The sequence below is a fragment of the Necator americanus genome, chromosome III (assembly GCF_031761385.1).
Source record: "Necator americanus strain Aroian chromosome III, whole genome shotgun sequence".
Classification (NCBI taxonomy): Eukaryota; Metazoa; Nematoda; class Chromadorea; order Rhabditida; family Ancylostomatidae; genus Necator; species Necator americanus.
This window is the reverse complement of record NC_087373.1, coordinates 23570023-23594326: the sequence shown is the minus strand read 5'-3', so window position 1 is coordinate 23594326 and position 24304 is coordinate 23570023. Positions and strand designations below refer to the sequence as shown.

The following is a 24304-nucleotide window of genomic DNA, read 5'->3' as shown; positions in this document are numbered from 1 at the left end:
CTTTCTTGTTCTTCTCATTCAGTTTGGTCGTGTTCCAACATAGCTGTCGCTTAAGAAGTGAAGCCGACTATTTTAATTACGTTGAATGGGCCCAGTGTCTAGAGAACACTTTATGTTATCTTGTTAGCTTGACATGGCCGAACCACCTTCTCTGGAAGATATTTTAGCAAGAAAAAAGAAAGAGGAAGAAGAACAAGAAAAGGTAGGTTGTATCATTTCGAAAAATATGCAAAAGTCACGAAGTGACTTTTTACAGGACAAACGAGATTCTTTTTCAAAATTTTATTACTTTCAACATCTGTCCCGGGAATCCCCTTGGGGAGTTTCAGTGAAGCTAGAGTATATAAATTCCTATTGTGACTGACTTTTCGCATCCTAGAGAACAAATTAGCTTTTGTTTTGTCTGAATTGCCCCACCTTTTCTCTTCCACAACAGTGACTACCAGTATCAATTGTGTGTGTTTTTTAAGAGCTAATCGGAGTTATCCGTATACATCAAGTGTCAAGAGGCAGTAGCATTTCGAAGAAAAAAAAAACGCAAATCTATCAATGCACGGAGGTGTTTTGAATGTGCTCTAGAAAAGAATTTTATTTAAACGAGGCAAAATTTGAAACATTATGTAAGTTTGCAATTAGGACATATCTAGTGAGTGAAAAAAGTTTGGAATTAAAGTAATATTATTGATGTGGAGTATCCAGTGGAATAACATAACCACCAGTTTTTATTTAATTGGAGCTGACAATAGAGGAATGCATTCTTGTGTTTTATCCAGAACCTAGTTCTAGCTACGTACGAAAATTTCATATTTGTTGCAATCTCTAATGAAGACCTTTAACCAGTGAATTATTAAATGTGACCCTTGTCTACAGTCGAGCGTTTTGCATCTCTTTTCCAACCGCTTAATTGTGTTTTAAAGTAAAGTAGTAGCCTCTTCTCATACCTTCGATTGTTTGAGGAAGAGTGCCGAAAGAGTACCGTCTGCTAGGCCTGTTATCGTGGTGTCGACTTCCGAAATTGCGTCAGTGCGTCCCATCCTTCTCGTAATAAATATATGTTTTAAATTTATGAGAAAAGTACACTTAACTAAGCTTAATTTCGCATCTGAAATACTTATTTCCAGTGTTGGAATGCTCTGTACTAATTTAGTTGAGTGGAAAATCCTCATTTATGAAGCAGTAGAAAGTGTTGACGCGGCAATACAAAGAAAAATCTGTTCACATGCCATTGAACGTTTTTGGTTGTGTCCATCAAAAGTGGCTTGAAGTAATAGGAAGCAAAACAAGTTAATCCACTCAACTCTACAATGAACAATTTCTGATTACACCAAGTACCACTCATTAGAATTACTTTTAGCCAAAATTCCTGAGTAAGGAAGAGCGAGCAGCGCTGGCTCTCCAGCGACGTGCGGAGCAAGTAGAGAGAATGAGGGAAAATCAAAGGCGAATAGAAGAAAGTCGAAAGCAGTTTGAAGCAGAGGCAAAGAGATCTGGTAAGTCGGTAGTATTGCTTTAAGTGAATGTAACTTACCAACTATTTCAGATCGCGATCGGGAAAGAGATCGAGATTACGACAGAAATCGCGACAGAAGTAGGGAAAGGCGAGATCGCAGCCGATCAAGAGACCGCAAAGATCGTGACAAACGCGAAAGAAGTAGAAGTAAAGAAAGAGATCGGGACAGAAGAGGTAGAAGTAGAAGCAGAGACAGAGATAGAGAGCGGAGAGACCGAAGCAGAAGTAAAGAAAAACGCGATCGTGACAGGGAACCTCGAGCAACTCGTTCGGAAAAGGTAACTCGTCATTACCCTTGTTTCTTGTCATTAAAAAGTAGTGAGAAACTTTTGAGGTTGATGAAGATACCTTCGATCTCAATAAATTGCAAGAAGCAGTGAAGGTACGTTATCTGGGCATGCAAAAAGAAAAAAAGAAACGTGGGAGGCGCCTTCATGAACGGAAGTTCGTATTCGACTGGGATGCATCAGAGGACACATCACAAGATTACAATAAGCTGTACCAAAAACGACATGAGGTAAGTTTTAGTAGTTGTTTTCGTTCCTCCTCCTCCTCCTCCCCCTCCCCCCCAACTTTTCATTAAGGTGCAATTTTTTGGTCGTGGTGCAATCGCTGGCATTGACGTAAATACCCAAAAGAAAAACAACAATGTTTTCTATCAAGCAATCATGGAGAAGAGACGTACAGCAGAAGAGAAGATTATGGAGAAAGCCCGGTAATCCACAATACTGAGCTCTGCTTTCTAGCTCGTTACTAAAATCGCATCTCTTAGTGCTGCCACAATCATTCAGTTTGGCTAAAATTTTCAAGGATAACGCATTCATTAGCGCATTCAATACGTACTCTTGTGTTTACTTCAAGTTTCAAGGAGAGCAATCACTGCTTGACTGTACGGACTATGTCTACATTAAAGGCTATTCCAGACTTGAAAAAGAGAAACAAAAGGAACGAAAGTCCGCCCATGATGATCGACATTGGAAGATGAAACCCTTAGAAGAAATGACAGAGCGTGACTGGCGTATTTTCCGCGAAGACTTCAATATTTCAATCAAGGTGGAGTTTTCCACGTTTATTTTACTGTTGTATATTGCGCAGACTTCAGGGTGGTCGGGTTCCGAAGCCAATTCGTTCTTGGGAGGAGTGCGGTCTCCCTGATGAGGTTTACCAAGCTATACAAAAAGTAAGTAGGAGCATGTTGATGATTATACCTAAGAATTCGTAAGATTCCGATAATTCTGAACACAGAATAATGGTAATTCAGGTGGGCTATGTGGAACCAACTCCTATTCAACGGCAGGCAATTACCATCGGTCTGCAAAATCGTGACGTAATCGGTGTTGCAGAAACGGGTTCCGGTAAAACGGCTGCATTCTTAATCCCTCTTCTGGTTCGTTGTCCTGGAGTTTTGTTTCAAACGTTCGTTACATAGTTACAACGTCTTTACCACTACTTTTGGGTTCAGCAATATCTATCCGTTCTTTTATCTCCAATGAAAAAATTCAGTTCTTTTCAGTGCTTTGTGAGTTTCTGAAGTGTGTCTGCTATTGTTGCTGTCGTAGTGCACCTTTATAAGTGAAGCGCTTACAGAAAAGTGTATAATTAATTTTAGAAATATTTTGCTGGTATTTCTGTTGAGTAGAGTGATCATTGCATGGCATTTTTTCGTTAGGCCGCTCTTTCTTCACCGTGCTCTTGACAAATTTTGGGATATCAAAGGTAAATTACTCCAATTTCTTCACTTTATGTTCCCATCAAACGAGTGTCTGCAACAGTCCCGCGTTTGTGGTATTCTTAATTGCTCTTTCCCATCTTTTCCTTGAGAGTACTCTTGAAGTTTCCTGTTTTGGCCAGTGCGCTTCTGTAATCCTTTATACACTATCAGTTTCTTCGAGAACTTGCGGTACCTTTTACAAAGAATCCATTCATACACTAAAGATACTTAAAGACAAATGCCAGCATTATTTTGATGCTTTGCCAAGAACAATTATGTGAGCCGTATTTTAGTCTGTCTTGTAAAAACAGCGGCGTCTATCATATGTCTTCCACTCCATAGCTTCTTCTAGTCTTCTGGAAAATGGGGTGTTCGGCACCTCTCTGGATGTCATGTCCATAATTATGGTGAAAACCTCTCGCAGATTTCATTTTCGTTTTCCACTATGCGCTAGCTCTTCTTTTTTTTTGCTACTCGTCCGTTTGAGTGCTGTGCTTGCGAAACTCACTGAACTTTTTTTAAGGTATGGATAACTGGCTTGCCCAAGCTAGAGCGTCAAGAGCACTATGATCAAGGTCCATACGCGGTTATCTTAGCTCCAACAAGAGAGTTAGCTCAACAGGCGAGGATCTTCCTTACTTTTTTGTTGTTTTGACTCTTCTGTTCTCATCATTATCCCTTTTACCGACAGTGGATAATTTCAGATCGAGGAGGAGACCAATAAGTTTGGGGAACTGTTAAAAATTCGTACTGTTTCTGTCATTGGAGGAGCGTCCCGTGAAGACCAAGGAATGAAGTTACGTCTGGGAGTGGAGGTAGATGATTACCTAGTTACCTAATCGGGGGTTGGTATTGTTGCCTGCCCGGTTACCCGCGTCTTCATCGAGGTGTGCCGTCCTAGAACAAAGTTCTGTCCAGCCTTCTCGATCTACATAATCCATCCATTCGCCATTTTTCCATATCCTGGGAGACTTGGCGTCTCGCGAGAACTGCCTATCAACACCGAGTGACCTTTGCACCTCAGGTCTACAATGTCGAACAGTTCAGCCTAACGAAGCGGAGAGTTGTTACCAAAGATTCCACGCTGCCGCTAGATATTTGACCTTTTTGGGTTCAGCTTTGGCAGTGTGCTGGACAAGAGCAATATCTGGGTACATTCCGCCTATAACTGTGTATGTCATGTAGCTCATGTGGGTCCAAAGCGTGTACTTAAATCCCTGAGAGGGGTCACCGCAAGCAGGTAGCAATCAGACTCGTATAGGCGGGCCCAGAGGAAGACAGTGAAACGTTAATGATTATTGGCACGGATATCGCCGTTGAAGCGCTATAACATCCTGCTGTGGTAGTTTTCTAATGTTTTCTTTGTAGTATTTGTGTGTTTTAAGGTTGTAATAGCTACTCCCGGCCGTCTTCTGGATGTGTTAGAGAACAGATATCTTCTGCTCAATCAATGTTCGTACGTAATTCTTGATGAGGCCGATCGTATGCTTGACATGGGTTTTGAACCTGAAGTGCAGAAGGTTTGTAATTTTTTCCTTACCCGTCGTCGACGAGAAACAAATAAAGGCAAATGCTATACAGTATTTATTGTTTGCATCACAATGCAGCACATATTGTTAGTTCTAGTTCTTTCATTTTGTTTCTATAAAGAAACATCGAGTGTTTGCAGTAAGTATAGAGTGCTTGAATTGTTTTTAATGTTCAGGTTTTGAGCTACCTACCAGTGTCAAACCAGAAGCCCGATACTGACGATATTGAACACGAGGAAGCTTTGATGAACAACTTTGCCACAAGAGAGAAATATCGGCAAGTATGTCTTTTTCGTTCTTCTTTTACTGTTTTTTTCTTATTGGTATGTGAACACATGTATATTTCAAAACTACTTACAAAACTTCTTGTTGTACCTGATTAAATTTGAAAGCGATAGTCTTTTCCACACACACACATACACACGCACACACACACCCACACACACACACACACATATACACATACACACACATACACGTACACACATACACACACATACACACATACACACACACACACACACATACACACATACACACATACACATATACACACACACACACACACACACACACACACACACACACACACACACACACACACACACACGCACACACACACACAACAGGCGGTGTTCATCATGCTATATAGTGGCGGGCTTATTCTGTCACGTGTGTATGTATAGTCGGGTCAAAACGACATGAATCACGAGTGTAGTTGCGGTGTATTTGCGTACGCGCTCGAAATGGCGCAGTGGAGGCAACAGTTGAAACCGAGTTGGGACCGTCGCAAACTGCAGCGATGTGTGGTGACAACAAGGGTTTCACCACACTCGTAGCCACTACGCTCCACCGACGCGCCTCGAGAGAAGCCGCGTACGCAATTGCGTACGCGTTTCATATCGTTTTAACCCTACTATATGTATTTATCTGTGAAACGAAATACCAGAATGGAGAGAGATAGATGAATTGGTGTTAGATAGGTGTGCTCGCGTCGCAAAGAGGAAAAATTTGGTGGGACGGGTCTCATGGCGTCAATTTGGTGCACCGGCGCCAAAAAACGGAAAAATGGTCTGGGCGGATCCCATTTCGAATTGATCCGCCGCGGTGCAGTAATACACCCCAAGTGAATTTGTCAAGAAGTGAAAGAAGCGCTGTGAACCATTTCGTGGCCGCCGTGCCGTTTCACCTCTCTTTACTCCACAGCATGTCAATTTCCAGCGCATGCTTGTCTCACCAGGTTGGTAATACCCTTTCTTCAGAAATTGGAAGCGCGAATGCAAACGGATGTTTAAATAGTAGCTAACAATTTACGTGATCACACGTAGAGCATAATCTTTACTAGTTTAGTGATGTACATTATTCCTCGCTAATTGTTGAGGGTTCCGCTTCCTTCATGATCGATAGGAGGTTTGAATCCGTCCTAGGGCTCACCAATCCTTTCATCCCTCCGGTGTCGATAAACTGGTACCAGACTTGTCTGGGAGGATAAAAACACTGACTTGACACATCAGCTAGCCACCACAAGTCATTGTGTTGGCCAGATACACGTTCGTAAACCTCAAACGATTTCTGAATTGAAGTGAACGTGGGGGCGCATCCCAAGCGAACTGATTAACGCCGGAAACTTTATCCTTTATCCTATTTGTTGAAGAGAAAGAGAAGAAAAGCTCATGTTTCAAATTATGCCTCCAAATTTTTACGGAATCGAAGAAATATATGTAGGCGCAAAATCAGGTTTGAATACTCTCCAAATGTAGTGCTGAAGCTTCCAGGTAGAGAACTATGAAGTCATCACTTCATATCATCACCGTTTCATGAATGTTTTTAAGTTTCTGAAAAAAAAAGAACGAAAGAAATGTTGTTAGAAAAAAACCACATTTAATTTACGGAAAATGTCACCACATTTAATTTCTACTGATCAGTGGAGACGGACGAAGTATGCACCACAAGAAGTCTGATGTACGTACGTTGAGACTGGTACACAACATGTGTCGCTCTTGTGGTATATTTCAACGGGGACTTAAAAAACCGTGTTTCAACTAAATTTTACTGACTTGATTCATAGCTAAAATGATCTTTACTCGGAATATCTTTTTCTTCACTTCATTTTTATTTGAATTTGTTTTCTATTTGTCTTCTTCAGCATTTTACAACTTGAATGTCTTTATATTTTCAATGGTCATATTTATGAGGATTTAATGGTGGAACAATAGCAAAAATCAATTTTAGACAGTTATGTTCACAGCAACGATGTCACCAGCCATAGAACGACTGGCTCGGGCGTATTTGCGGCGTCCTGCTGTGGTGCACATTGGCTCTGCTGGACGTCCTACAGAGAGAGTTGAACAGGTATTGTTCAAAAAACGGTTCAGCAGTAAACAAAGGAGTGAAAAGTGGAATGATTTTTTAACAGTGGTAGTTCAAGGATCATGAACCCTCTTACAAGATTTTGCCAAGAAGAAAGCCCTTGACAGTGCTTTCTTTTTTAAGAGAAGAGGGCATTTGACTCGTTTTCACTTTCTTACTCACACTGTATTTCTTCAATCAGCCTTTTTATTCAATCGACTTTGTTCTAACCCTTGCTTGGTTTCTTTTCTTATTTCTTTTTTCCTCACTTCCGCTTTTTTTTTCTGAATTTCTACTCTTGCTTTCTGACACAATTTTCCTACAATTTTCACTTCTGGTACATATTTCAATAATACTTATGAATGCCAGTTATGAAACAGCTATGATCTCCCTACTTTTCAGATAGTCTACATGTTGTCAGAAGATAGGAAGAAGAAGAAATTGGTTGAAGTATTGGAGGAACACTTTGAACCACCAATTATCATCTTCGTTAACCAAAAGAAGGTGATTGCGAACAATGTTGCTGATCTTTTTTCTTCAATTGTATCTATTTTCTCAAGATCATTGAAGAGATTTCTCATTTTTCTTCCAGAGTTTTGTCGGTGTTGATCACCGGTTGCTCAATATTCCATCTTTTATTGTTGATGTAATGTGGTCGTGGACTATCTATCCTATTGTTTTTATTTATAGGGTGCGGATCTACTTGCGAAAGGTCTAAGTAAATTGAATTTCAATCCAGTTGTCCTTCATGGTGGTAAAGGTCAGGAGACTAGAGAATACGCACTGCAAGCCCTTAAGGAGAAGACGAAAGATATTCTCGTTGCAACAGATGTTGCTGGAAGAGGTAAATCTATACTAATTTGTTTATTACTGAGGATATATCGAACGGTTAAAGGTTGAAAAATGTAAAGAGATTGAGAGTCTATGGATTTTTTTCAATGTTAGAGACAATCAGGCCACGTTAAGTTGTTGGAGACATTAGAATGAGTAATGAAAAAAAAATCAACTAGTGCACTCGTGCAATTCGATGCATTTGAACAGATTTCCCCCTGCTACATAGTCGGAAGAGAGCAGAAAGAGCAGAGGAGAGAGCAAAAAAAAATTGATTCTAGTAGTGGTTTAAATTCGAAGAGCAATATCTCAATATTGTGTTTCAATCTAATAATTCCTTTCTTTATGTGAATTCTCTGTTGCTTGCGATGACAAATATGTACTGGATTCTTTTACTCCTTTACTACTCAGTGATTGTTGGATAAGGCAGAAGAGAGCGTGACAAAAAAAACTCGGGTATATCTTTAGCGTTTCTAGTGTTGAGGATCGTTTTTCAGTGTTTCAATACGTACACGAAATTGTGTTTCACTTATTCTTAACACCACTAACTTCTGTGGAATCTTCTTTTTTTTAATTTCAGCGCAGTAGTTTTGATTAGAAACAGCGAGTCACGAAAATGGCGATGTTGGAGCCTCCGTGGATAAATACAGGGTTCGGGATGTAGATTACAAGTATGAGCGTGGTCTCGCTTGTTTCCTTAAATCTTCCTGAAAAACGGCGTGTGAAACGCCGTGTGCTCCTACGAGGTGCGCAAGGTTGGCAACGTTCTGATGTCATACTACCAAGGGAAAGAATTATTCTGCAAAATCAGATAGGCGCGAAATGGCTTCTCTGCTTCCGATCTCTTATCACTTCAAAGAGGGACTGGCGCTGATTCCATTGTCGTTCAAGAGATACTCTGTTACCTGTTTGTTAGTAAACGTGGACGTCTTATCAGTAAAGTTTTTGTTCTAATAGCTATTTTAGTAGGATGATGACCAAAATACTTCCTTTTTTGTTTTTGATTTTCTATTCGATACATCAAGACCATATCGCAAACTATACTACGGATTTTCTTGAGCCATCCACATTCTTAGTGTCTTTGAAAATCTCTTTTTGCTCGATGCCACACCAAAAATATGCAAATTTATGTGTGTCAACGTAGTATCTATGTCAAATGATGTTTGAGGAGCACTGAACGGTCGTTGTGGAAACTAACAATGTTTGTTATTTATTTCACCTTAAGGAATCGATATAAAGGATGTCTCTCTTGTGTTGAACTATGATATGGCGAAATCAATAGAGGACTACACCCATCGTATCGGAAGAACAGGTATTTATTTTATGTTGATAGCGTATTACTATTTCATCTGGCTCAGCAGTAACGAATTTGAACCGTATCGTTCAACTAACTCCAAATACCCTTTCAGAAACGTTACTAATTTTACTACTGTCCTGCTTTATTATAGAACTACTGAACGCGCATTAATCTCTCAGAGATAAAGCTTTTTTGTATTCAACCTTCTCCTCAATTACAGAGGAGATAACTTTCGTTTCTATCATCTTAATAATAATGGTAATAATTTCCAGCCACCTGGATTCATAGTAAGGAAGATAATTGCAAAAAGAAAAACTTCTCGGGAGTAAAGAAAAAAGGATGAAATAAAGTCATTGGGAAGAGAATTTGAAAGTATAAGTGAGAGTAACAATGAGGAAATGATTAATATCAGTTGTCTCGAAACAGGTTAGATGCGTGGAGCGTGCTCGCTGTCCTAACTGCGAAATGAAAGAAAACACCGTAGTGTGAACATTAACGGGCGAAGACCTTGGATTGCATAAACGTCGGTAGCATTCGAATGAGGAGGAAGACTAGAAGAGTTCATCAAGCCGCCCACGAAATGAAAATTTGCGGTTTATTGCACGACAGGTGTGGAAACACTGCGCGTTTTGGCTGCAATGTTTCGTTTACAGAGCTGCGTGAATGTCTGTGTTCCAGACTAGGACTAAACACATTACATGGCATTAATATGAATCTTCGGTTACCAGAAATTCAATTCTTCACGTTCTGGGGGACGGATTACGGGCAACGAAGCAGTAAATTTCTGTTCTCTGTTTTCCACTGCAATGATGCTTATACGTGCACATTATGCTGCACTAATGGCTTTGTCTTCAGCAATAGTAACAGTAATACCGTTGTTATCTACCGCATATTTTGCCTTTTGCTCAGCAGAAGGTGCTGTGAAGTTGATATGCACAAATATGCGGTACTCAAGCCAAATAGGATCGCCGTGTGATGCTCTTGCTGTGCGCTACTACAGGTCATATTTCGTAGGGTAGAATATAGAAGTAAGTCAGTTACCATCACTACGCGTCTTTAGCGCAACGTACTTATCAGATATTGAACTGGAGTCTATTTTTACGTCTGTTTGGTGGTTTGTTCGTAGTGTTGCTCGACAAGGCTCATCACGATAGAATATGTTTGCAGTCAAGGACTGTTGCGCCAAGCCACCGTGGCCCAGTTATTCCATCCGACACAGGTGTCAGATTCATTAGTTTTCACGTGTTAGGGTTTTCTTGGATTGGTTCGGAGTTTCTGTAACTTCCATTCATTTGAAACATACTCCTCAATATTCTCCGACCATTCGTGAAATTTCCAAATTTTCTTTGATAGTCATTGCTTTTCGTAAAGACATGAATTTGTAGCTTATACATGTGAGTACAATTTATACACAATACAACAAGTGGAACGAATTGTCCATGTTTTGAAGGATTTTTGCTAGCGCTTCGTATGATATTCACTAGTCGAATCCAAGCTGCAATTTTTCTCCGTCAGAGGTCCTCATATGCGTAATTTAATAATAAATAATAATATACTCGCAGTTATAGTTTGTGCAATACGTTTAAGTGTTTCTTCTGTGTCGAATCTTTTAAACTTACAACAGTACTCGTTTCGTTTTGGTTCTACCACTTTTTATCCAGACTTAACTGTTATTAGTTTACTCATATTCCCAATAATTTGAAGTAAAGTAATCTAATCTATTTACTTGAATAAGAACTTGACCCAAACTGAATTATATTAAAGATTGTAAGTAAAGAAATCTGCTTACGAGTTATTTATCGACCAGAAGCCAGTATTTTCTTAACATGTCTCAACCCACCCACTTAATTATAGGGAGCAAATTTGCTGACAATGTGCTAAGTTCCATTCAGTGTGCATAATACACATGTAGGATTTGCGAAACAATGTGTGCCAGACTTTTATCTCCTAAACTGTTTTCTATGCTCGCAAATTTGTTCGTCCCCGAGAGAACGTTGTTTTAGGTGAGTGAGTGTATGTGTGTGTTGCATTTGTTTTCATCGTCGGCGATGCAGACTCGCATGGCGAGTCTGCTGACAATCAATAGCCCACCCGACGACGGCTTATGCCTCGCCTCAGAGACTATTTGTTGTACATGTTCGCCACGTGCTGCTCCGTTTTCGCCTCACTTTTAAATGCAGGTTATCGTTACTTTTTGTTCTGCTTTGTGAAGGATAATACTTGCATTAGCTCGCCGGATTTTGAGTTGTTGGTTTTTTGCATTTAGAGAGCTGACTTTCAGCTCCCTTGATAGACTTCTCAATGTTGACACGCCTTTCAAAGGACGATCCAGCCAACTTTTCCACTTCTGAAACTTTCTCGAGCTTCTGCATCACGTGTCTCATTTCTTAAATTCCGATAGCGAAGCAGCAGGGTTCAAAAGTCCTCAGTTGTAACAACTTACGTAATCGTTCGAGTTCTGTGGTTAATATTTGCTTAGCTAAACGCTATCGTTGTGATGTGAAGAGATGCAGGTGAAGTAGACTGCGCTAATGCCTGTAGTTGTCATGGAAATGGAGTTCTTGTCTGCTACGCTACGAAGTTCCCGCTGAAGAACTCGACTCCGTTTGCTTTCGCCATCTTATAACATTTTTTCCTTCATAAGGGCATGGAAACAACGTTTGTTACGAAGAATTACCTGTTGCTGGTTTATGCGTGCGTCATCTACCTTCTGCTTTGTCGCTATGTTTGTGCATCGCTATGACGTCATTGTATTATCCTCCGCAAACACTCACCCTCCGAACCTCATCACTACGCCGGGCATTCTTGGCTTATGTGCCCATCCAGTAAGCAAGTTGTTTTTCTTTGGTGCGCGTATCGCAGTTGCGAGTTGAGTGTATGTGAATGTGTGAGGAATTCCTCTGAGTCTCTGCCGCGGTCGCATACCCACGTGCCGCATTGCTGCTGGTTTCTCTTGTGAACGTCTGCACACTCATTTGTGCGCACGTGGTACGTAATAGCGTTCGTCAGGTAAAACTGCTTTCTTTGAAAGCTGCTTTAGAGAGGGCGCGGCAGCCTGGATTTCCTGTTGCTCTTCTCCTTCTCAAACGTCTTAATGAAGTGCTCTTTTGGGGCTAAGTGTTCAGCTTGATAAATTTGGATGTTAAAGCTAAAGCTAAGGGCTAGAACTTTCTTTTCGTGGTTTAGCTCCTACGACACACTTATTATGTCATGAGTTTGCGTGTTTTTCTCGAACTTTTTGTACATTGCATTTGTAGCTTTTTCTAAACTTTTCCTGATAGAAATGAGTTGGATTTTGCGCTCCTTTACTTTGTTTCTTTCTTCTTTTAGTATTTTTTCTCTAATTTCTGCCGAAGTTGGCATCGCCATCTTTTGAAACTCTTATGGAGGATTTTCGAAAAGGGTGTAGTCGATCTGAGAGTTGGGAGCACGTATCAACATGTAGTACTCCTTAGTTGTTGAGTAGATCAAGGCGTATTATAGCAACTCAGCAATTCTAGGAATGATCCATGAACTCAGATAAGCGGCGCGCCATTAGTTTCAAATGTGATGGACTTCTGGTCTACCACACGTTTAAATCGGCTCAACTTTGCGCGTGCCAAAGTGCGTAGTATGGGCAGCTCACAGTGCACATGACCAGCTAAGAGAAATTCTTTGTCATTAGATGTAATGTACTTTTTGTAAAGTCCTTTTTGGAATTACGCGATTTTCTGGGCTCATTTCTATAATCACGTGGATCTCCTCTTTCTTGTGCGACACCAGTTTTTCCATTGTCATGATCCTGAATGCTGGATAGTTATTATCGTCCCTCATTATAGTGTTTGCGTTAATAATGGGTCGCTTTACGTATGATGGGTGCTATTTGCCTTTTGTCGTTATGTTTTATCCGTCATGTGTGGAACTAATAAGTCTTACTCCAAGTTACTTTCTTCTTATGTGGATCCACTATTTTTTGGAATTTTACGTTTCACAATTTTTTGAAGGCGACAATCGCTTTTTTGGAATTTTACGTTTCACAATTTTTTGAAGGCGACAATCGACAAAAATATCAGGCATCTAATATGGTGGATTTGCACCCAGCGCTCCTGTGCACCGTTCATCTTTTTGCCTATGCACCATGCCTTAGTTGTTGCTTTTAGTTGAGAACGCAGCTTTTAGGACTAACCAGTATCACCGACTGAGGTTGGAGAGCAGCATTTGTATTGGCTACTGGTTTTGTTGTGTCAAACTAAGAAAACTTTTTTTTTGTGCCATCTGTTCCTGTACAATTGTTTATTTGAGTTGGTCAATTCAAATGTTCAACAATACAAAAGGAAATCAAACAACGCTACTTCATTTTCGCTTACACTAGATGTTAACTGTACAGTGTGATGTCCATCCTCTGAAATACACTTGAAAACTACAGTAATCCTGCCGAGTTTTCGCTAATCGTCAATAGATTTAGAGTTGCAAAAAAGTACTTTTTCGCTACTTCCACATCATGGTTTAAAGTTATGATTCCACCCTGCAATAGAATATTTGGTAAGCAAGTTTGTGGAAGATTTCTTCGAAAAGTATTGCTCTGACAAGAACAAAATAAACAAAAATGGATTGACTTTTCATTGATTGCCAATTTAGAGCACCCTAAGTGAAGAATGAAGTTAACGATAAGTGGTTTTATAGGAATTTTCGTAATCTCCAAGTCTGGATTGACTCCAAGAACTCACCAACAACCACCACCATTGCGTGATTCTTTTGACGCAGTAGCAACGGTTGCTGCTGCGAATATGAGCGCCATCGTACCGTAGTGTTGTCTCCCGGAATGGAAGGATTAGTACCATTTTCTGGTCGTTCTAGAGATCTGCGGTGATGCCTTTTATAATTTGAAGCACTGAAAAATGGACGTGCACTTGCTTTTCACTCGAAGACTTTGGTCCAAGACTAGAATGTTGGTAGTAACTAAGGTTGAGATTGGAAAGTGAAAGGAAATCTGTGTCTGCTTACAGTTTAAGAGAAAATACTGTTTCTTCTCGCTTCAACACACAATCTCAGATATGCAAACATTTTAGTGTTCTCATCAGAATTTTTTTGTTGACGTGCGCTTGCCTTCTACGTATTTTTTTAAACGATTTTTGATTTCGATTCGGTAGCGTTTGCGAACGTTTCTGTGATTCTCATGCATGTCAGCGGAACGAGGATTTTTTTCCTTATTACAACTGTGATTTCGGGACATTCTATACGGAACATAATTTTATCTCAGTTTGGAAACCATGGTTCTCCGGAACTTTTTTCCTGCGAGTTCTGTTAATTATTGCAGTTGTAAATGATGTGGTATATTTTAAAAGCTATATTTTGCGAGTACAGTAATTCAACACCAGTGGTGTTAATGCGCTGTGATTTTACACTGAGAACGTTCTCGATATTGTAAGTGGTACGGCGGGAGCACGTCGAGAAGTTTATGGCTGCATTACCTGAGTTTTAGTTGCACTGACGCCCATGTTATGTACTGGAAAACGCTTTCCCCGCATGCTACCACTGCATTCGTCATTTATTTAGGAAACGAATTCCAGATGCTCCATTTACAAAGAAACTAAGCACAAGATATCAAGTAGAAAACATCGAAACTGAGGGAAACAGGAAAAGAAAAAACAGGAAACAAGAAACAATTAAAGCAGATAAGAAATACTAAGCAATAGTGGTAGAAACGAAAACGAATTAATCCAAAGCATGATTATCAAAATTTCGAAGTTTTGTGAACAGTAATAACCGGATCATCTCTTTTCCAAGAAACCAAATCAATCAATCATTCGATTCGTAGCAGATTCTCCTCACAAATTTTTTGAATGTCTTGTCTTGCACGTCTAGAGTGTAGTTCCATATAAAATTATGCAGTGAAAAATCCGTTGTGAACAACTCAAGGGAACTGAGGAACCCGCCTTATCATGACGTCCCTTTATCATTGTTTTCATATTATTTCCAAACAGTCCCGCTCGGCTGAGATTCCATGTGCTTTCAGCATTAACCCAAAGACTCAATAATGTGTCCACTGTTTTTTTTTTGTTCTAATCCCAGTCCAACATTACTCTCCGCGTTATCGATACGTTATTTTACTATGGCTAAGAATTCGAATACTGTCTACATACAACTGATGTTTTCTACGGGCTAGGTGCAGATCCTTTTCTTTCTCGGGTTTGACTGATATTACATCACCTGATGGAAGATTTCCATTTCACATTCATTCCTTTGATCCCCTATTTAGAGAGACTCTGTTCAATTCACTGCAGCTAGAAGTTTTGCCTTCTATTTACTAGACGCACTAAAAAGAGCTTGATGTTCGTGTGACTCCTCTCTTCGTCTTTATAATTTGTATTAATCGTTATATCAAATGTGCTATCAGTTTCCATTCTTTTTTATGCGTGCGTCTATCTACCTTTGTAGTCGACTGAAAAATTTATAACAGCTGTGCACTTGCAATCGAGGGGGCGAACAAAACAACAGCCACAGGAAATGACGGGAATCCAAGTTGTCAGATTTATGAAGTAAAATTGGAATGCAGGGTTCTCTATAGCGGTAGAAGACTTCGGTTAAAATTTGTTTGTCCCTGTACACCAATTTTGCTGTGCAAAACAGTTTTTCACCATATTATATGAAATTGACAATGCCAGACTGAAGTACAAATCATGGATATAGAATTTAACATAGTTTGTGGTTTATATTTTTAGAATGTTGCTCTTGGGATCTGTGAGCGCTATCCTGCGTTATCGTTCTCATCTCACATAACAAAACACATGAATGCGATTTATGAAAAAAGAAAACGAAGGAAATCACGATCGTGGCTTCGTTGTGCTAAATGTCGCATAAAATGGGGCGAATATGTTCATCAAATAAGGACATTTAGTACTTATAGAAGCGAACTACTTGCGTGGTTAGGGGAAAAAGTAACACCTCATGCAACATTTGTTCGAGTTCGAACACTAACATTTTCATTTCTCGTTAATAATCTTTGTCGTATTCATCTCATAACAGCATATTTCTGTTTCTCCATATTTTGTGAACATTTCTGTGTTTTTTTCATCAGGAAAACTGAACAGAAAGTTCGACCTAATGAAGAAGACAGATTTTGCTTCGGTTTCCGATGTTAACGTCTAAGGTGAACTTGGACCTTTCTCTGTTCTCTTTTTAGTCTCGTTCCGACGCCTTTGTCTTTACTAAACGGAGACTTGTCCTTACTCACGTAACACGTTCACCAACAACAGCATTTGCTCGACCACGGTGCCATTTGAAACGTTTCTTTGAGGGGAGGATCCACACTTATAGAGTCTTCTTTTTTCTGGTTTTTCGCAAGTTGATAAATCACTTAGTCAAATGCCAACTTCTCAAGAATAATCTCATAGTCATATTTTTGTTAATCTACAAAGTAGTTTTTCACCACATATTACGGGAATCGACATCGCCAGACTAGCTGCTTTAGAGGCATCACCCACGAATATGAGGTGGTACGGATTTCAGGCGAAGTATTCTTACACGGGATAGTAGGATTATGGGAGGGGGGTGATTCCGTCCATTTCTTCCTAATTGCCATAAAAAACGGCCCGGAAGATGCGGTGCGTGCACAATATTGGCGCGCTCCAATCAAACTCCTTTTAGAAAATAGCGCGCCGGGACGCCCGAAGCGGTATCTTCCGCCGTTTTTTACGGCAATTAAGAAGAAATGGATGGCATCACCCCTCTCTCCATAAACTAAGATCCCGTACAGGAATACTTCACCTGAAATCCGTACCACCTCAGATTCGTGGGGTGATGCCTTTAATTTTTAATTTGACGGCAGCGATACAGGATTATTTTCCATTTTGTTCATCATTGCATTTAGTTATGAATGTTATAGAAAATTAGCTCGCACATTTTGTATCAGAACGTTACTTTCCTACACTTCCTTTTACTGCACGTTTTATGCCGTGCGTATTCAAAAATTCCGTTATAGTTTTTTTTTTCGCTGAAAAACAAATTGCATTTGGAGTATAATGCTGTAAACACGAAGTGCACAACAAACGGCAAAGTTCTCGGATTTTACGGTTGCAAGTGCAGTAGCACTTGGCTGACTAACGCTGAAGAATCCGTGCTTTATCCGTGCAGTGCTCACTCATGGTGGTTTTTTTCTTACTAAACCTATACAAAGAGAGGAATAACATTCCTTTGTATGAGGTAATTCCGGGATTTTGAGACCGCAAACTCCCTGTCGCTTAGGCTTTTTATTTGTTTCTATAATTCTACATTTATTATTTTTATATTCCATTTTTTAGTTGTTTTTTTGTATCCTGTTGTGTGGCACCCTTTCTCGACGTCTCTTTCAAATCACAAACTTTCATTTGCAGTTAGGATTTAAGTATAGGTCAACGAAAAAAGGATGTATTTTTGTGTTAGTTTTAGTTGCGGATAGTGTAATACTGGTGCCGTGTGGTAGCGATTGTTACAATTACTGCCGATTTGCCCGTGTTCTCCTGGCGTCCTCGCAGTCTACGCAATGAGCGGGGGACAGACAGAAGTTGATAAGATATGGGCGCAACGTGGCCGCGCCTCTGCACGCGCGATCATCTTGTTAGATTTGGCATCGATTGGGACGGGAATCGCTTTCCTTTCCTTACTTTGTTGCGACTACTTGCTAGCTACTGAAGTACTTGTTTCGATCTCGATTCTCGGGTCTCATTCAACCACGTCACCTGACATCGTTTTCGTTTCGCTTCAGTATCCTTGTCGCCTACGAATTTGTTTTTCCCCATAGTTTTAGCGTAGCGTCGACACGCTCCTATTATTAAAATGCGGTGGTTGTATGAGGTTACTGCGTAATGCGCTAAATCAATTCCACTCCTCCAAATTAACAGACATTCTTAATCGAACGAGGCAAGCCACAAGAAATCTATCAGTAGTTGTTCCTGCTAATTTTCCGAGGTCCTCATTTGCTGGTTATATGGAGTTCTTTACATTTTCCACCACAGTATTTGCCATTGTGAAATTTCGCCCTGTTTGACCTTTTTCGAATACTCGATGTTTCAACAAACTTCTGTTAGCTCAAATTGTCACATTTTCACAACGCTGTCACGTACGTAGCTGGTATTAGAAAGATAGTTGTTATCGGTACACATCTCATATGCTTCCTTCCGAAAAGCTCATGAAGAATTTGTTTCTTTCTTTCTTAGCTCCGTTCGGGTTCCTAAAGCGTTCCGCTCAGGAGGATTATCTTCACGAGTTCTTGGTATGCTCATTTTTGAGGTTGTCTGGTGTAGATAAGAACTTATCTCACCTAAATTTTAGGTCGCTTTTGAGGTTATTCGTTTCAATTTGAGATTTGCTTAGTAGGAAGCTTTTTTTTAAGTTTAAGGAATCATTCATTTCTTGCGCATCTCCATTATATTTATATCATCCATGTGGAAAATTGAGAATCAGATATTGTTGCAATTGAAGTAGGTGGACATTGACAAGATAGGCAGTCTAGGTTTCCTTTTTAAGTTATGGATCCGTGAATGTAGAGAAATGCATCTCTAGGAGAGTAATCCGTTTTCAAGAGCTTATCTTAGACAATCACATAGATTTTAACCTACCCCAATTTTAGAATTATTTGTTATCGCATGTGCTGGAAACTATGATTTTTATCCACGATGATCCTACCTTTTCTGCGTGGAGAATGTTACTGAACACTTTTGGCTTGTGATTGTGAACAATCCAGCTGTCTTTGGACACCACGTTTTGTGATTTTTTTTTGGGAATTTTTCTTTTGTTTTTGGGCATGTTTTGAGCATATTTACGTGTGGCAGTAGTTGCTTGTCGGCGAGCTGTTTGTGTTTCCCTGAGGAAGGTGCACTTGATATTGATAGCGGTGCTTTCGCAGTTCCTGGCAATTTATTGAAATTCCATGTGTTGGAGACTGACCATGTTGCGTTGTATCGATTGTGAACGCTCGGCGTTTCTTCCACTGAGAACGATAACGAGTTTGGCTTGTGCGCGATTTCGCGCTCGTCGTCTTTTCTCCTCGTTCTAGTCGATGCATCCACGTTACGGTCACTCATTCTGTATACGTTTCAGAGTCGCCTTCCGTTTTCCACTACCTTCTTCTGCCGTATTGAGCACCTTGCCGTGGGCTCTTTCATTTCTGATGCCAGGAGAATAGGAGGGTTGGGTGGTGGGTGTTGGGTGTTGGTTCCACAAGGTTAAATTGTGGCGACTTAATCGACTTTACTGCGTTGTGAAGATTTTTTCGCGCTCTGCATGACAACAACGATAACTGCGATTCGTAATTAGGTTACGGGGCATCTCTATATTTCTGGTCATTATATCTAATTGCAGTAAGTTTGTGCATACAAAGAAGACAATTTAATTAATGTAATTGTCTACTACCGACTTTCCTCCTTCAATTTCATCGTGAAATCTTGTCGAAATCCCGACACAATGTTTTTTTTATTTGAATTAATAACAATACAATTTTCTACAAAAAGTTAGGACACAGCTGTCGTTGGGTGCAAGTTTTCTCTTCTCGTCGCTTCATGCGTTAGTTTTTTGAACAGTCATTTGATATCTCATCCACGTATCCATTGTGAATAGTTTTCTTGTTATTGTAACGTCCAATTAGTTCTAACAGGTGCGCACGGATGCGAGGTGTTTTCTACATTTTTTACACCCAAAGCATTATTAACTCGATGTGTGTTTGGGCACTCTGTTGGTTTTGGTTGAGTGCACTGAATCGACGTACGAATCCCGTGTAGTCAGAATCCTGTCGTTGTTTGTTTCTACTATCGCACACTTTGACCTTCCACTAATATTAGCCATTCGAAACTGCAGTTAAAGTGCTGTTCGTCGTAGAATCGCTGGGGCAATTTCTTCGCTGCAGTGGTTAATGTGCGCCGTGAAAATCGGTGTGGCGTTGGGCGGTAAAAGAGTGAAACTGGCTCCTTAGTTTATTCGAAGGCGACGGCGGCGGCATCATAGGACGAGACGACATCAGGGACACATGGCTATCGCTAGAATTTTCACTGCTAATTCTTAAAAACTGCTGAGATTTTGAGGCAGATAACGAATTTCCTCATCTGCGATCTCTCGATAGTGAACTGTACTTCGTTTGATCAGCGTTGTTCTCTTCACTCCTAGTTAATGCCGAATAGACTGGTTTTATGAGTATTTTTCCTAATTGCTATGAAGATAGTTAAAGAGCAATACAAATTGTTTTCTAATTTTCCGGCTGAATACCAGTATTGCCCTTGTTTTGGTCCTGACCTTTCAATAATCTGCTTTTTTCATTTTGTTTCACTTTTAGTGTAGACATTTCTTAAATTATCCATTTCCTTAAGACTCAAGACCAGAATATTTTCGACTTCCCAGTGTTGCAAGTGTTCCTGTTGAAAGTGTTCTGTGGATATCTGCATACTATTGTTCAAAAATCGCATTCATAGTGTTTCGGAGTCGGGAAAAGCATTTTCTTCTGTTTACTGGACTGAAAGAGATTCTAATGTTTAGCTATAGAGCGTAGAGTGTTGAACTTTGATTCCCATTATTTCGTCTTTACTAACCTTCGTTTTGCTATTGAAACAGTTATTACAGTAACAAAATCCTTTAAGATATTGTGGACAGTATGTGAGCCGCTATCCATTCTTATCGCTAATCAACGATTTTGTTTTGATCGTGGAAGTTCATCGGAAGTTGGTCGCCGTAAAAGTTAACATTAAGTCCTGTAGTGAATTGTACTTGGGGATCGAGCGAAAAACGTACGGGTTTTGCGAGAAAACTCACTCTTTGGCCCCGTTACGAAGAACTGGCTCCATTTTACACTTTAAAAAATCATATGTTGACGAAATAACTGCATCTTTCGTCTTTTTATTGTAGCAAAGATGAGATGAGCTGAAAAGTAGGTCAAATGACGATATTACGGATTTTGCGTTGAAATGCCTCGAACTTATACGAATGAGCTTCTTCAACTCAAAAAATTGTCACTTGAGTGTGACATGCGGTCATCTTGTTTTTGTTCGTTCTTATCCACATAAAAATTTTTCATGTTTTATAATGTCTTCTACTAACTGCTCCTCTATGTGAGGAGATTAAAAAGAAACATTTTTCTTTTTGTCAAACCACCATTTACTGCTTGCGTTGGAATGACTCGAATTTCAAAGACGAAATGAGCTGTAAAGTAAATCAAAAAGTAGATCAATTCACTCCTTGCTATTGTTTTTGTACTATTGGTCAACCAACGCGATGCACCTGGGTCTTGCCCTTAACCACCGAACTTGCATAATGCACTGATTTTTGAGATGAAACAATGTAACACTTCTTTTTTTGTTGTTGAAAATTTGATTTCTTTTCGAGAAGAAAACAAAAGAAGGGATTACTACTTTCATGTCACCCTCCTCGTTTCATCCTTTCGTTTAACCTTTGAACACTCGCTTTTCTTTTTCTGTTCCTTTCTTCCTACAATTTATGTAGATTTCCATTATCCTGTTGTTTTCTTTCTTTTCCTTTTCTTCGGTCAACTTTTTGATGTTTTTTGTTGGTTCCTTCAAAGTTCACCAAACATTTGGCCACATAAAATAAAAGAACTAAAATGCATGACAGATCGAACACTTGTGCACATAGGTCCTCTTATCTAGGATGCGTCTGCGTAGCCACTGGACATGCCATAATTGCATTGTTCTCTAGTAAATTAAAGTACTTTGTCCTCGTTTCATATCTCCAGATAGACAAATTTGAACGAAAACCCTGGGATACTATTTCACTGTCATTCAAGTATGAAGAAAATTCGTGGGCAACTGAACATTTGCTCAATTTATTCGCCTGCACTGCCCTACGTTTTAAACATTTTCAGCTTGACTTTTCAAACCTCAATTTTTCAAAAATTAATGTCTCGATTCAGTAAATAGGTATCCTTCGCAACCATTATTTGCATAACAAGAATTTGTTTCTTTCCCAAGGTAAACTTCTAAAGGAGCTCAGGATGGAATAGCATATTTCGTATGTGACTGCGCTTTTTTATGTGAGAATAAATTATCGTTGTTGCTTACTAATGGATGAATGTGTGAGATTGTGTGGCATACGAGCAGATTTGCAGTCAAAAATTTTAGGTATTGAAAAAAAGAATTATTGGAAAGAACATAAGGGAGTAGAAGTGAACTCTAAACACCCCTTACATTTATTTTTTGGAAGTAAAGCTAGCCTTTCTGTTCGCAGAGAATGCTGAGGGCTGGTGTAATGTTTCATTCATGCTCACATTCACATCCATTAATGTTTATTATTTTTCATTTCCATTATTTTTCCATTGTTGGTTCCTCTCTGTTTACTGTAATGCAAAGTGATTAAGTGCTAACTATCTATTACGAGCTCAGTGTTTGGAACTTATTTAAGGCTCTTTTACTGCAGAAAACAGTATCTATCAGAAACACTGCTTCGATTAAATATAGCTGGTATTTCATTACCTAGTTATGGGTTTCTGCCACTTTTCTCACCGGTTGGGAGGCTTTCGACGTATTAATGTGCATTCTTTGAACTGTTCAGCATCGTTGCTATTTCTTTCTACTTCTACTATCACACCACTACTTCCACTATTATTACTTTAATTATTACTCTTGTAATTTCTCATGAACATATTTATAATCTGTTTATAATCTGAGCGTAAATAGCGCAGTTGTAAAAGATCACCACTATATCAGCACAGTCGGCAGCTCCACACCGCACTTGTCCAACCAAGCCTTTCATCTCTCCTTTTAGAATAGAGATCTAATTACGTTGGTATGGATTGGTAAAGACACTGACTTGATGTCCGTTAGCCCTGCAAGATATGGTATTGAAGAACAACATTCACACCTATTAGCATCTAAGATTCATTGAAATGCATTGAAAGCGAACGTTCAAAAAGGATTGCTTAAGTGCATTACTCTTTTATTACACATTAATACCCAGGTTTGTTATGGGATGCATTACGTTTGCGTTGCGTAACGTCGACCTGGTTGCTATTAGTCGGCCTTAAACGGCACTTGGCAGTCGGTCACACTAGTGTCCTGTTGTGTTTTCATCATCTTGGTCGGTTTGTTTAGTCTGTTTATTACGCCGTTTTCTGCATAATCGATTAGCTTATCATATATCATTCATCTTGCAGTTGTATTTGGAACCTCCTGCACGTCTAGTGATATTTTTGCATTTAATTCACGCATCTGGGCATTGAAGAATCCATCAGTTTCTGTATTGCAATTAAACATTCGTAGAGTACAGCGTTTAGAACTTTGCTATTATTTTGAATCGTCTTCTGTATGCGAATTCGATCAAAGTTTTGAAAATCGTGAGTATTTCAGGTCGTGCTGGCAAGCATGGAAAATCCATCACGTTCCTCACCCCCGATGACAGTGCTGTCTTCTACGACTTGAAGCAATGTCTCATGGAATCGCCTATTTCGACGTGTCCGATAGAACTAGCGAACCACCCTGATGCTCAGCAGAAACCAGGCACCTTTACCACTAAGAAACGCCAAGATGAGACTTTGTTTAAGTAGTTTGGAAGAGGTTACTGGAAAATTGACATGAGACCCACAAGTTCGTTGTCGCGTTGAAGTGACGAGCAGTTTTTCATCACCACGCCTTCAAGTGGTCTTTTTTCTTCTTTTAGCGCGATGATGAAACTTTTCCAACGGTAGCAAAATACTCTAGGGAAAGTGTAATGTTTTGGGCCTTGAAAAGTGTGTTCCGTACCTCTGAAGTCTTCTTCTTCAAGAATTCGAGAATATTCTCGGTTCACGATTTTCGGGATTCCTTCTATTAGTTCTCGTTCTCGTACCTGTTCTTTTTTGGCATTGTTCGGTTCAGAAGAGAGTTACGCACTCTTTATTACAACTTCGAGTTAGTTATTTGGCGTCAATCCCAAATTGTTCTCTTCTTTGATCTTCATTTTGTACATTATTGTGATTCCTTATTGCAGTAAATATTTCGTTAATTTTTGGCGAGTTTTCTTCTTTCACACTGTGAACACCCGTTGACGTGATTCCATACATATCTTCGCCGAATTTTGTGCTGATGGTTCCTGTCCATTTTCTAAAGGTTGGGATCGTTCCCTAGTTTCTGTCCAGTCATGGTTCC

General features: G+C 39.7%; 1 protein-coding gene across 1 annotated transcript; it reads left to right on the top strand.

Annotated features, from left to right (window-relative positions):
• Positions 1-133: 133 nt before the first annotated feature.
• RB195_010642 (uncharacterized protein) lies at positions 134-23724 on the top strand (the record flags this gene model as incomplete). The annotated part of the gene is made up of 17 exons (XM_064191743.1): positions 134-202; positions 1355-1490; positions 1541-1788; positions 1845-2027; positions 2095-2225; positions 2434-2563; positions 2613-2690; positions 2772-2897; positions 3745-3843; positions 3926-4036; positions 4607-4741; positions 4927-5031; positions 6983-7102; positions 7502-7603; positions 7790-7943; positions 9156-9242; positions 23528-23724. 17 exons carry the CDS (start codon positions 134-136, stop codon positions 23722-23724), a joined length of 2211 nt encoding a protein of 736 aa, XP_064049326.1.
• Positions 23725-24304: the final 580 nt, after the last annotated feature.